The 15,127-nt window shown below is 39.3% G+C and overlaps 2 protein-coding genes across 3 annotated transcripts in view; one reads left to right on the top strand and one right to left on the bottom strand.

The window, feature by feature from the left end:
- Positions 1 to 10,425, top strand: part of chrm2a (cholinergic receptor, muscarinic 2a) — a 72,283-nt gene extending 61,858 nt beyond the window's left edge. For both annotated transcript variants that reach the window (XM_044186203.1, XM_044186204.1), the window contains one exon: positions 1,690 to 10,425. In XM_044186203.1, the coding sequence (XP_044042138.1) occupies positions 1,731 to 3,239 (1,509 nt within the window). In that variant the 5' untranslated portion in view covers positions 1,690 to 1,730 and the 3' untranslated portion in view covers positions 3,240 to 10,425. The remainder of the gene's footprint in view (positions 1 to 1,689) is intronic.
- Positions 10,426 to 10,538: 113 nt separating this feature from the next.
- The window catches only part of ptn (pleiotrophin), a 47,528-nt gene continuing 42,939 nt past the window's right edge, over positions 10,539 to 15,127 (bottom strand). Inside the window, exon 5 of the mRNA XM_044186205.1 lies at positions 10,539 to 11,333. Within this exon, the coding sequence (XP_044042140.1) occupies positions 11,281 to 11,333 (53 nt within the window). The 3' untranslated portion in view covers positions 10,539 to 11,280. The remainder of the gene's footprint in view (positions 11,334 to 15,127) is intronic.

Raw genomic sequence — 15,127 nt, 5'->3', positions numbered from 1 at the left:
TTGAAGCACTTCTCCAGCATGATAATATTTATGTCAAACTGATAAGTGATAAGCCACGAAGTGTGCCATAAAATCTGACCCACAGTACCTGAAACTGGTCCAAGAGTTGTGGCCCAGCTCCAGACGCAGAGCAGACAAACCACATCACTCCTAATATCAAAGGCCTGTGAAACGCAGAGCTGAGCAGTGTATAAATCAAAGCAAGGTCTACAACACAGGCAAATGTTTAAGGTTAAAAGCAAGTACTAGTGGGTCACTTGGGGATGAAAAGAATTTTATAGTGCTGTATGAAGAGAATTTTTAAGTGCAAGTTGGAAATGGACCTTTGAAGATAAAATGTCAGCGCCAATTTTGTCAATAATTCCTTTTAAAGTTTTTATTGAACTCTTGGTAACATGGACTGTGTGTGGTGTATAATTACACTTTTCCCTCTCCTTTTTAAGAATGTACGTGCTAACATTAAACTTAAAATGCCCATCAACTACAAATATAGGGATTTGGGAACACATACAGAAGACAGAAGTAATGAAACAACAGTAATTCCAGCCATTAGTATGCCATCATTCGTAGGCATTATGTGTTCGAAAATGTATCCATGAAAGTGGATAGGCAGACAAAAGCCTAGAAAAAAAGAATAGCTTTGAGCACTCTGCATGAAAAAATAAATATGAAGTTGATAACAGTACAGACACACATGCTTTGAAAAGACAGCAAAAGTGTTTTTCATACATCACATGGATTTCTACAAGGAGAAATTTGGTGTGTTATATTTTGGTATTCATAGTGGTCTGTTCTTGCAGATTTAACTTGTTTCAAATTCAGTCATAAAACATTTAATAAACTCAGTTGTCCAGTGAGTAAACAACCTTTCTTCCACTGATTAGGTTGAAATTAATTGTGCGTGATACTAAACTTTGTGCCACCATGCTGAGGCTATCATTGTGATATCCTCATTTGATGCCTCATTTCCACACATCTCATTTTTCATCAGACATTCATGTGCATTTACATTGTGCAGTCCCTTTTAGGGTTTTATTTTTTCTCAATAATGAAGCAGGTGTCTAATGGGGAGATGTTATTTACACACTGATTATGAAAAATATCTGTGCCAGATATCTGTGCTTCTAATTACCAATCTAATTGGTGTACAGCCAAAATTGACACTGTTATTTGATGAATTGCTTTTAGACAAGCTAAAAGCTGATGTAACACAGAAAAGATCACACTGCTCATACGGATGGTTCAGATACACATATATAATTATATTTTATAATCTACATCTACCATCTTTTGTAACATATTGAATATATGTTACTGAATGTGACTGAAACCAATACCAGTACATGTAAAAGTGCCACTGATGTCCCACAGTAATTTGGTATTTTAATTTAGATCATTGTTTCTTCTCCTGTGTTTTGTAGATTATTTAGATTTTTGTAAGATTTATTCTCTTAAATGTATTTGCCTAAAGACTTGAATTTGGTGCTAAGTTGAAGAAAAAAGGTTGAGAGTTCTTTCTGAGTTGAGAAAGAAGTGAAGTATTCCTGAATAAGTAATAAAATTGTTTTATCCATGATCCTATTATATATGCCATTCAAAAGTCTTCAAATGACTAAAAAGCTGAAGCTGACACAGTCATCTTTTGCACCTCATTACAAATCTTCTCTTCTCTTTTGTTCTCTATTGTAGGTTCCATCAGAATAGGAGGTGGCAACAAAAGACCAAATGCCATGGATGTATTTAATTTCACCTACTCGAATGCCTCTGAAGGCAATGACACAGAAGCTGTGGAAGAGAGCAAAAGCGCCTACAAGACTGTGGAGGTGGTGTTCATTGTGTTGGTGGCCGGTTCCCTCAGTTTGGTTACAGTTATTGGAAATATCCTGGTCATGCTTTCCATCAAAGTTAATAGGAACTTACAGACTGTCAACAACTATTTTTTATTCAGCCTTGCATGTGCTGACCTAATTATTGGACTGTGCTCTATGAACTTGTACACAGTCTACATAGTAATAGGGTACTGGCCCCTGGGGCCGGTGGTGTGTGACCTGTGGTTAGCCTTGGACTATGTTGTCAGCAATGCGTCTGTCATGAATCTTCTCATCATAAGCTTTGACAGATATTTCTGTGTCACCAAGCCTCTCAGCTACCCTGTCAAAAGGACCACCAAGATGGCAGGAATGATGATTGCTGCAGCCTGGGTCCTGTCTTTCATACTCTGGGCACCAGCCATTCTCTTCTGGCAGTTCATTGTTGGTGGGCGGACAGTACCTGAAAAGGAGTGCTACATTCAGTTCTTCTCTAATGCCGCAGTCACTTTTGGCACCGCCATCGCTGCCTTTTACCTACCTGTCATCATCATGATTCAGCTATACTGGCAGATCTCCAGAGCAAGCAAGAGCCGTGTGAAGAAGGATAACCGCAAGCCATCAGCAGCCAATCCAGAGCCCCTGTCGCCTGGCCAGAGGAGGAACAACACACCAAAACCCAACAATAACAACATACCAGGGGAAGACACAGGGCGTTCCCAGAGCCAGAATGCTGATGATGGAGCTAACCAGCATGATGGAAAACTGCAAAATGGCAAAGGACCTTCCTCGACCACTGCTGAGGGAGAACCCGAAGGTGACGATGTGGCAAGGGAGAACTGCGCTCCTGGAGAAGAGAAGGAGAGCTCCAATGATTCAACATCAGGCAGTGTGGCTGCGTCCAATCAGAGGGATGAGGAGGCAGCACCCTCTGCCGCTAACTCAAGCATAGAGACAAGCCAGCCACTCCCACGTCAGCGAGCCAAGGCAGGGGGCTCCAAGCTGACCTGCATCAAGATCAAGACAAAATCACCCAAGGGTGACTGCTACACACCATCCAACGCCACTGTTGAGATCGTCCCAGCCTCAGAGCGGCAGAATCACATGGCACGGAAGATTGTGAAGATGACAAAGCAACCTCCCACCAAGAAGAAGAAAGTGCCGCCATCACGGGAGAAAAAAGTGACCCGCACTATAATGGCCATCCTGGTAGCTTTTGTAGCCACCTGGACTCCATATAATGTGATGGTGCTTATTAACACCTTCTGCTCCAGCTGCATCCCTAACACAGTGTGGACTATTGGCTACTGGCTGTGCTACATCAACAGCACCATCAACCCGGCCTGCTATGCTCTGTGCAATGCCACATTTAAAAAGACATTCAAACATCTTCTCCTCTGCCAGTATAAAAATATTAGGTCAGCCAGATAAATATGGGCCACTTAGGAGAAAGAGTTGAAGTATGAGTTGAGTTTGTGTGTTTGTTTGTGTGGATGTGTGTGTGAGGGTGTGGGTGTGGGTGTGTGAGAGAGAGAGAGAGAAAAGGGTTCATGAGTATGATAAAGACTGCAGGAGTACATTTGAAATTATTTTCCATCATTTTATCATTTGTTTTTTCAATTTCTCTCTCAATAACCGTTTGTAGCACTTTACACAAATTCATCTGATGCCAGTTGCTTTGGGATGTGTCATGCAGAAGCAGCATAGACAAGAAAGGTTGTGAAAAATCCAGTTTTATTCAGAGTTGGAAGCTCAAAAAGATGAGGGTGTGTAAAGCAGGGAGTACTTGGGATTGACACTGAGCTGATGAAAAATGAAAAAAAGATAAAGAGTGGAGGAAGATCTGCGCTGTATGAAAACACAAGAAAACTTCAAAATGGGAAAATAGGGCTGACTGAATTTACAAACCTCAGAAGTTTGAAGTTCAGTGAAGATACCTGTAGATAACTGTACATATCAGTGTATACTCAATATTTATGTGAGTGCACATGTGGGTGTGTGCTGGCTCGGAGTATGGGTGTACACCCATGTGTGCCCCTCTGCTTGCCTTCTTTCTATCTGTCTGTGATCCTCATCGTGGTACTTCCAACCAGCGACATGTAGAATAAAGTGGGGCAGCATGTGTAGATTGCCTCTCACATGGTCACATCAGGGCTGGAAGCTATGCCATCTACCAATGAGCCCCTATGGGAATGAGTTTCCATTAATACATAATAGATATAAATATATTAATGCTGCACTTGTCAACATCGTATGCTGGTGGGCCCAACAGGTGACTAGAAATAATCTCGAACTTAAAAGGTTGGTTAAGCCAAAAATATTGGAGGTGAATGCACCTCCATTTAATGCTGCTGTTTACAGCATGCTAGTGAATGCTGTAAACAACAGCATGTCTTTCCAAAAACAATGTCCTGGTTACACAGTCCTCGCTGACAAGAGATTTTCATTAGAACCACTTTCTAATGAAGAAATAGTCTCTGTCACAGACAAATGATTTTTTTGTAATTTGTATAAACCAACTCTTAAAAAGGATGTTAACCCATTTTGTGCCATAAAATAGAAACATATTTATCGAATGGATGGAGACATACAACTACTAATTTGGACTAATCAGCTGAATCAGTGATCCTGCTAGAGAATGAACCCATACTTTGATTTGAAGGAACAGTTCGACATTTTGGGAAATATGCGTATTCTCTGTCTTACTGAGAGTTAGAGAAGACTGATACCACTCATGTCTGTAGATATGAAGCTGAAGCCAGGATACAGTTAGCTTAGCTTAGCATAAATACTGAGAGCAGGGGGAAACAGCTAACCTGGCTCTGTCCAAAGGTTAAAAAAAATCTGTCTGCCAGAACCTCTAAAGCTCACTAATTAACATGATAGATCTTGTTTGTTGTATGCCCATAAACAGTGTAGTGTAAAAACGGCATGTTGAGGTTTTACAAGGTTTTTGTGTGGGTTTTTTTGACAAGGAGCAAAAGTTTCCTGAATTCTTGTCGTCACTGCACCGGCCAAGAAATAATCCCTCACATATTCCCCATAAAACCACAACTTGGATTTTTACAAAAGAAAACTCACTGAATACAACCAATCATGGATCAACTGACAACAAACAACAAGACTTATGACTTGATAGAAAAACAATGTGGCATTGGATTGTTCAGTCGCACTCTTTGATTTGCCAGCCATTTATACCAAATCCCATCAGCTTTTACAACTGTTGAGAGGAAGTCTGATGTATATTTTATGGTGGTTATTAAGATGTTTATGTTTGCTATCAAGTTATTCAACCCTGCTAGGAATCTTCCTACTCTTTGAGTGAAACAGGTGGCCGGAGCTCAGAGCTGTGGCTTATTACAGTCTGTGGGAAGGCACTGTGTGCTGTGTGTGTTTTTGGGTTGTTTTTTTCTTTGGTGTGTGTGGATGAGTGGGAGACGTCATTTGATCTTGCTGATTAGTGGATTGATGTCACAGCGTGTACTGTACTGCACTGTACTGATGATGATTGTGAAGACCTGGGTGTTTGTGTGTGTGTGTGTGTGTGTGGGTGCTTTTGTGTGAGGCGCATGTGGGTATACATGCTGGCGTGTGTTAGCTCCAAGAGTGGAGTTTACTTCTGATCACAGGTCACCACCTTGTGATTTAAATAAGGGCTATTTCTGCGTCTTTACTGTCCATTTTTTGTAATCCATCTTCTTTTTTATTTCGAAAATGAACAAGCGAGTTAATTAATTATATATAAATCATTACATTCTTAGATGAAAATTAATAAATAGTTGTGCTTATTTTAATTCTAAAAGAAATGAGAAAATATTAATTTACTGTAAGACATGTTCTGTGTATTTATGCATGTCATCCATCATTTCAACCTATTAGATAATTCTCAGTTACATTAATGTATGCTCACCAGTTGTAGTGATGAATATGCATGAGCATTTGCCATCAGGAGGCTGCCACAGTGGCTGGTAGGGGGGCTTTGCACAGAATTACTCCTGCACCAAATAGCTCCTCAAGTCTGTCTCCTTAAAGAGAGATCTGGGACAGATCCTGTAATGAAAACTCACCATGAGGCTGATCAGATTATGGGACGATGTGGAACACCTACATTTGAGATTAAAGATTGCCCATTACATGCTCAGCTTGTGCTTGCATGCTACACGTTCATGCCCCACTTAGTGCTCCACTCAGTCCTGATCCTGTTATAGTCTCTACCTCATATACGAGGTCATGAATGTAATGTAAATATCACATGTACATTCATTAGCTTGCTCTATCATTAATTCTCCTTTTATCTTTCTCCTGCGCTCATTCCAGCTTCACTTCCTGCTATATTTCACTGTAAAGCTCATATATGTGCAGAGTCAGTGCAGGATAAACATCCTTTGTCACAGAAATAAATCCCAATTTTGCATTGAACGGGCACACTGATATTTACATTTCTTTGCTGGCAACCTACAGCAAAATGGTAAATGCTATGTTAAAATACCAGGCATCCAGAAGCTGTGGATGCATCTCCAGCATGTATCTGTACATCAGTGGTGGAGGAACTATTCAGATGCGTTACTCAAATTAAAGTTGCAATACCACAATGTAAAAATTCTCTATTTCTTTAAAAGTCATGCATTCCGAATTTGAAAACTTTTCAACCTGATTTCAAATCATTTGTTTTTCTTTCTAAAATAAAACTTTAATAGTCAAAAACTCAGCTAGTCTGTTTCATCATGTCTGATGTGGTTTGATCAGATCTGATTAACAGTGGCCTGGCAACATGAACAAACAACCCAACAGTCATCAGATTTTGATTGAAATGTTACTAAATTCTTATAAGTCCACACTTTTTTCCAACTGAGCCCCGCCCACTTCAAACCAGTGAGAAAAGTTCAAAGAACAAATATTTCTCACGAAATCTCTCACGTGAAACCAAAACTGTTTTAACTTTGGCAGAAAATTGTTCATATAGGACCCCATTGCTCATAGTAAGTAGTAAATATGTTTTCAGGGCCTTTAACAGAAAGCCTGTATTACAAACTGGGTGCGTGGACTTTCAAATGGCACTACTGAGTTGCATTATGGGAAGTGTAGAATCCAGTGTCTTTGGAGTGTGACCAATGCTAGGGACTAAAAGCCCTCTAATCTCACCCTCTGCTGCATCAATTTAGGCTATTCTAAAATGTCTCCTGCGAATCCCACAGCTTTATGAAAGTGTAGACCTGAAACAATTAGTTGATCAATTGATTAGTTAGATTACATAGATTATGTAAGCAGCATTTAATGTTGCACAGATAACAGGGCATCATTTTATAAGCTGCTCATATGTTTTATATGTACAAGTACCTTAAAATTTTAGAATAAGAGTATAGTATTTGAGTAAATAACCTTTCCACCACCGCTGCACATACTGTACATGGATGGTCCATGTTTATCTATCTGAGTAGTTTCAGCAGAACAAGACATCCATCCAAGTTCAACATCCAACCATCCGTCACGGTGATAAGGCGAGCCGTTTCTGTCTGACATCTGTCACACATCTCAGTAGTGGGTAAAGAGCCTTCCAGAATATCTGATTAATCTTTGCTAAGCTGTCGTTTGAGTGATACCAGCAGGAGAGTAAGTGGCTCACAGCTCAAGCGGAGGTCCAGGGGTCCCAGTTTGAGCAGCTGCTTGGGTGTCTGACGGAAGGGGATGGCAGTTTATCACCTCCTGGAGCGGGAAAAGGGCGAGATACATCTAAAAAACAAAAGTGCTTACCGTGGTTATCTCCACTCCATGCACTTTGAACATCAAGAACAAAGTTCTCATGAACCGTTTCGCTCCCCCTGCTCCTGTTGCCAAGTTGATGAACAGATGAGAACAAAACAACGTTCTTGTATCAGGCGTTGTCTTTTGTGTTGGAAAGTGAAACGGGGGAACGTGGGCTTATGAAAGAACGAGAAAGCGTTGTTAGGTGACAGTGAAAGAGAATGGCTGTCATGCATGTGAGGGAGAAAGGCGGCTGATAGCCCCCAAGGTGTACACTTTGCACGATAAGCTTGCCTCTGTAGTCATGGCTACTGGGTGGGGGGTGAGCGAGACAAAATCCAAAGCTAGAGGATCACGCTGCATGTGGACCATGTTTGGAGAAGTCACAGCCGTTCTGGGCAGGTCAGCCAAGGGTTTTGCTGCAGGAATCCCTGACGAAACCCGCTGCCTGGTGTAAACACAGTGTGATACAGCGCTGTTTACCATCCCTCCTGCACTTTTATTGCATCTCATTCTCATGTTGTGCAAACAGAATCCACCGTTTCTTGGTTATTATGATCATAACCTTATTATATTTTACAAATCCATTCTAATGCATATACGCTCACATACAGAATATATATTCTGATGTTCGTCTGTCTAATGTACTAGACTAACTAGAATAAACATTGTCTCTATTGTTATCAACTGATCATAATGTGCCGTCAGAGCTAGCTGGGCTCCTCTTCATACGGCTTATGTCAAAGGGCTAAAATCCTTTTACGGAGTACATATGACATGTAACGATTATCAGAGATGACTTCAAATTTAAGGTTTCTCTGGCTTCACTCTTGGGGCTGTTGCTGAGAATAAGCTCAACAAACTTCTGCAGCCTTGCAGAGGTGAAAACGCAGCAGCTTGTACATGCTGTGATAATTTTATCAGAAAATGTATATCGCCAGATTGTACAGAGCAATTTTAAGTGCCTTATCCAGAGTGACATAAACAAATTGCTCTTTTATCCTAAAATCCCTGTTGTATCTTGCTGAAAGTTGTAGGTGGTGCTGCAGTGTGATGATGTTAAAGAGCTTGTTATTCAGCCTTCCTAAATTATCTTTTTTCCTTTTTTGTTAAAGATATTGTGTTTCTCAGCTCTGAGCTCCCATTACTATAATTTCCATCTTAACAGCCACTGCCTGATTGCAGAGGCAATGAAAGTTTGGACTGAACAATCTAAAATCATCATCTCAATGCTTTTTTGAAATGATCTATCAAAAACTGTACAGTATACAGTCACAGCGGTGACATATTTCAATACTATCATGGAGACACAGCGGGCAATATATGTGTGTTAGGTGTGTGCGTGCGTGCTTTCACATATGTCATATGGGAAATTGTGCTTTCCTTTGCAAACCCTGTGTGTCTGTCATTATACAGAGATCAGTGATGTCATTTGTGTGTGTGTGTGTGTGTGTGTGTGTGTGTGCGTGTGTGTGTCTGTGTGTGTGCATGCAGCTTGCTGTGTGGTGTTTTATTTTTTCTAAATGACATCCTCAGCATGAAGACATCATAATGGACAAAATATCATGGCACACATCAGGGACGATGCACACAGTGTGATTGTCTATTTCTCTGTCATCGCTCCTTCCTCTTTAAATAGTCTTTCAATAGTAACAGGCTTCCAAAGACTCACTTAGACACAGCTTTGCGTGGTTCTGGAATACATATAAATACATTGTATTGTACATTTTCTATCACATTTTATAAAACTGTTTCTTTTATCATTGTACAAAGTGCAAATGTAGTATTACAAATTAGAATATGATCAGTGTACAGCCAGAGAGTTTCTTAGTTTGGTTGGAAATTAAAAATGTTATTTAAAATCTATACAGATATGAATATTATTGGTTATGGAAGTGTTTCAAAGAGAATATGATTGTAAAAGTAGAAGGTATAAATATATTTCTGGGGGCATGATTTGCTAAGAAATGGATTCCTGTCTTGCAAAATAAGCAACTGGAGTCAAACTTCAGTGTTCCAGTGGATTTCAAGAGTGACTTTTGCACCCAGGAAGGAAAAAACAGCAAACCTGGAAACGTGGCACAGGACAATAGCTAAAACTAGTTTCAATGTGACCCAAAGGCCCAGAGGCAAGGGCTTAATTTTGATTTCACCTGTAAATTTATGAGGCTTCACACTCACCTTGGGAAGAAGCTGGTCATCTGCTATCTTACTGGACACACTTAACATTTGCAATTTTAACATCCTGGAGAAAAAAAGGTGTTTTTTGTAGAGCAACCAAGGTGTTGAGGGTTGAGCTGTTTGACCCAATCTGAACTTCAGGGGTCGCGATTAACGTGTGGACTTAAAACAAAATCAGCAAACAAAAAAAGACCAAAAAAGAAAAAAAAAAGAAAAATCAGTAGCCTGCTGCAAGTGTTAAATGTACATACAAGTGTTCATTTTTCATTTGCTTATGTATATAGATGTTCATTGTGTATTCATTCACTGTGGCTTGTGGCTTCTCTTACAATAGGAAAAATAAATTTAACAGTCTATTGTTTGCATTGTATATATCTATGATAATACATTATATGTAATTCGGATGTGGTACATTTGAAATGTACATACACGTCTTTAATAGCTACTATCTGAATGTTTCTCCCCCCTAAAGAATCCCTCATTTATCCCCCCCCCACTATGATACTTCCTGTACAGTAACAATGGTATTGATTTCCTTTTTGATGCATTCTTGATTGATTATTTGTTCTGGACAATGGATCTGAGTGTTACTATCGCTGGCCACCTACGACACTGTAAGATGAGCTGCATTAAGTGGTGTCATTGTGCCATATTCTCACAGAATAAAATTCAAATAAAAATATATCAAAATGTGTTTGCCGTTTTGGAGTGTTTGACTGTCAGGGTGCACAAGGTGAAAACAAAAAACATAATTTCTGCCTTTATTTCTTATTTATTTTTGGAAATAAAGAGAATGTTAACTCCAACTGAGGACTACAATAGTGAGGACTTTATTTTTATTTTTTTTACAGCCAAGAGCTGGAGAGTAAAAATCAGTTTGTATAAATTGAGGTACACCAGAGCAGCAGGAGGAAGACAAATTAAAAACAGTTGTAGTTTGCACACTTAGCTATTTCATGCAGCCTCCAGAAGAATTAGCTTATGTTTATTCTTACTGGAAATAAAAGAAACATATCATATAGCACAGAATAACAGGTAAAGTATTATTATTAACTTGAGCCACTTGAAAAATTGCAAATGCACAACTTTGTTTTTGTACTCAAATTAATTACGTGAAAATGTTTAGGGCTTCACTTTTAGCAAACTGCTTCATTAAGTCCAAGCATGGACCGGAGAGTTTTCCAAATTAGAGTTAGGCTATGCAACTGTAAAACAAATCCTCTCCAATTTGTTCTTAAGAAAATAATCCTAGAAATAACATCATTAGGTAAGAACACTAACAAACAAATCTCTTCCATATTCATTATTCTTCCCTACCGCTGAGTATTATATCTCCTATCGCAACATACAAGTTGTTTCTTATCAGGTGCTAGAAAGAAGAAAAGGTAAAACATATCGTCACTAAAAGTCATATTTCCACTGGTTTTGTCAAAGCTCTATAGGCTCCTACTGTCAACCTACAGGACATACAAAGAGGAACCGTGTTGAAATAGGGCAGTGGACGTCTTTCCACTCTCTTTTCCCTTCCTCCCTGGGACAAACAACCTCATCAGTCCAGTTGGGTGCGAACTCGCTTATTGCCTTCCTTTTGGTTATTTGCATCTGCAAGAAGAGAAAAGACAAAAAGTTACGACCCAATTTGACAATTTCTCTCGCCAGAGGTAGTGTTTTCGAAAATAAACAAATCCCATTGTGTCCATGAAGAGCACAGATGCTCCGCTTCAGATTGTAATAATCAACCGTATTAGTTTTTAATTAGATTTTTTTTTTGCCAGAGTGCAGGTTTAAAGCTGTGATACTGCATGCAGTCCCTCCTCCCACTCTCTCCTAGGGATTGATTTGGTGGCGTGGTGTATGCCCAATGAAAACCCGCTTCATTAACTTCCCGCAACAGTGGATTGGTACCTGGCAGCCATGACAGGAGCCACAGTCCATGGCTTCCCTTTCTGCTTTCTTGCGGCCTCTCCGCTCTGGTGAACCGGAAGAGAGCACATCCTGCAGTGGATTGGCTAGCTAGCTCCTGGCTGCTGGCTGGCTGTTTGTTGGACTGTCAATCTGCTGGGCTGTTTGTGTGTATCTGCTTGTCTATATGCATGTGTGTATGTCTCTCACTCGAAGCGTGCGTACATGCGTGTGTGTGTGTGTGGGTGTGTGTGTGTGTGCACAGTTATGGGTTACATATCTAAATTGACATTTTTTAAAAGATCTTTTTGTGGTTGCAAGAGATGAGGCCTTTCACATGGAAGACATTTTGTTAACTTTAAAAAAACTAAAAAAAAACAACAAAAAGAAAAAAATATATATATCATTACGCAGCAATTTCATATGGATCTGATATGTATGCACAGTCCAGTTTTCCATTATATGGTCTTATTATTTTGTAACAAGCTGATTATTCAAAAATATATTAAATCTGATCTAAATCAGCTTCCAGACCAACAGAACATATTTCAGCTGGTTTTGTCATCGTTCATGACCAATGCAAATAATGTTAATAACTTAATAACATATCATCGTACTAATTAGGTTAAGCACCGGTGCTCTTGAAAATTTTCCCCATACAAATATCAAACTACTGCTACTTCAGTCCGATACCTGCGATGGATGTGGTGATGTCAGACCATATGAATTCCTCAAAAATGTAGACATGTTTTTTCCAACTTTGAGAAATTTAAAGTTAAAGCCTTATGACAAGTGACTTCTTGATTTGATCACTTTCTTGCCAAGAGTTAGATTAGAAGATCGATACCACTCTCATGTCTCTACTCTAAATATGAAGCTATAGTACCACCAATTGCCAGCTAACTGGCACAAATACTGGAAACAGAGGGAAACAGCCAAACGAACGAGGTGCAACATGTTAATTAGTTCAAAATATATTTGTCTGTTTGCATTTCTTAGATGCTTGGCACTACTAATCTCTTACTATAAGCAGTGTTTTCTTGCAAGCTTTTCAGCTTATGACATGTTGAACAGAGGTATCAGCCTGGCTAATCCACACCCTTTTGTTTAGATCCAAAGCAAGTTCCTGCTATACTAATTCCTATACTGTTGCACTTAACACTTGATCCTCCCACACAAAACTCAACCAGCTTTATGTAAATGGAAGGCGTGTCACATGTGACATAAAAATCCCCACATATTTTCATTATGGTGCCATTTCAGAGGTAAAACTAGTAAAAGTCACATAAAAAGCAGTTTTGATTAACGTGCCTGAAAAATCTAATGAAAGGAAAGTAATATATGAAAAAAGCATCTTGGTGTATTTAAAAAAAAGAGATACTATATGAAAAGACTGTTAATACTTAAATCCTGAATTAATCCTGAATCACTCCAGTAACAGACATGAGGCACGAGGTCATGGTTAAAAATGGGTTTTATCCCTAGTCAGACAAACCTGTGAGAACTGGGTTGCGAGAGAAAAAATAAAGGATACATTAAATGACATGCATGTATGTATGTATTGCTCCTGTAGCCATACAATAGGTAGCATATCAAGCTAACATATCCATTGCATATGTAAATTATACACTTGAACTAGACCATAGAACATAACCATAACATTATTATTATTATTGTTATTATTTTTACAGATAATGCTAGTAAAATTACAAGCTACTTCACTCATGGTTAGTGACAAGTAATGTGCATTCTTTTAACATATAAAAATGACATGGACTCAAACATACCTTGTAGGCTGCTTACTACTTAAGAGGGGCTAAATCCCGATCACTTTGTCCCATAGACTGTATATAAAGATGGACGACATGACAGCTGCCCAAAAATGAAGCCAAAACATCTTGATCGCCCCCCTAGTGGCTGGCTGCAGTATAGGTCATAAACCCCGCCCCCTCGATGTTAGCAGATGGGACATGAGCCAAACTAAAAACTTAAAGTACACGTCAAATACATTTTTCCCAGATATCCGGGATATTTTGGCTTCATTTTTGTACAGTGGGAGGAAGTGGAGAAGCATTGTTCATCTCTTAAATATATTCTGTGCTTCGTCCTTGTCTTGTCTTAATTGTCGTTAATTAATTACAACATACGGAACACTAGATCGGCAGTAATTAGTTCCGCCTCTAGGATTACCATTATTAATACAGGTAGGAACCAAAATGGCAAGGTGGACAACTAGAAACACAACTGACAATGTGAGGCAGTTACAGACACCTCCACCACTCACAAATCCTCTAATGACATGCTGGCAAGCAGTTCTGAACAGAGACATGGTATGTTTAGTCAATGAGATTTCAATTGAGTTTCAACCTTTTAATATTCTGAATGTGCACTACAAGGAAATCTTCTTAGGAATCTGTTCTTGTCACCTCGGTTGCAAACTTCTATGAGCATTAAGATTTTGACGTGCAAAACGCTCTCACCCATGCAAATATGGAAATTGCTCTTCCATCCCATTTGTTTGCTTGTTTTCATTTGTTTGAATGTTTTCTCTCTTTTTTTCCCGCTCCCCCTTATGTTTTTGTCACATTCGCTCACATTCTGTTGTACATGCCCCATATATGAGATGAGGCTGGAGTTCTTTCTGCTGCATTTGCACATTACGTGACACGGCTTCCTCTCCTCTCTGCCTTTGACTCATAATCAGGCATTGCTGGCTTCTCCAGCTCAAATCTGCCCTGAGCCAAAACACAGTGACTACATATTTGGAGTAGAATCTGTCTTTGACTAAGTATATTTACTCAAGTACAGTTGTGTGGTACTTGTATATTTACCTGCACAGTTTAATTCTATGCTATTTTATCCATCTACTTTACAACATTTCAGAGGGAAATAATATACTAATTAATTTGACACCTATTGTGATTTTGCAGATTAAGATTTTACATACAAAACATTCAATCACATTATAGAAATGATGCACTGGTATTGATTAAACTACCAAACAGTATACATAATGTAGTAGTAGTAAGCTACTGACCGTGAACTGCAACTTCCCTGGTTTCATCTGGCTGGGGACTTTTGATGCATGTTGTTTCCCATCACTTTCTCCCCTAATTTCCAGTCATTTCTCTACTGTTGAATCCCCATTTTCTTTTCTTTTTAAATGTGTAAACATGTAAAATTTGCAGCAAACTGCATTAACTGCAGTGTAGCTGCACAGGGAGACAGCTGCTTACACAGGTAATGCAAGTGTAGGGCAGAAATATCGTGTGAGCGTAATAATAATACTCTATGTGGCTCTGAATTAACGTCTTTGATTTAAAATCAGCACCTGTCTGTCCAGCAAGACTGACGCAAACAGAATTTCTCTAAACAAATTCAGAGATGCCAGAAATATCTCTACAGAGCCTTTTGTTTAACCTGAAATCAACTCTGGCATCCAAACACTCCCTCGCGCGCTACCCACTCCTGTTCTGCTGAAAGAGAAGGCGGGG

This window comes from Siniperca chuatsi, linkage group LG23 (assembly GCF_020085105.1).
Source record: "Siniperca chuatsi isolate FFG_IHB_CAS linkage group LG23, ASM2008510v1, whole genome shotgun sequence".
Classification (NCBI taxonomy): Eukaryota; Metazoa; Chordata; class Actinopteri; order Centrarchiformes; family Sinipercidae; genus Siniperca; species Siniperca chuatsi.
The sequence above is the reverse complement of the archived record's forward strand: the minus strand, read 5'-3'. Positions and strand labels throughout refer to the sequence as shown.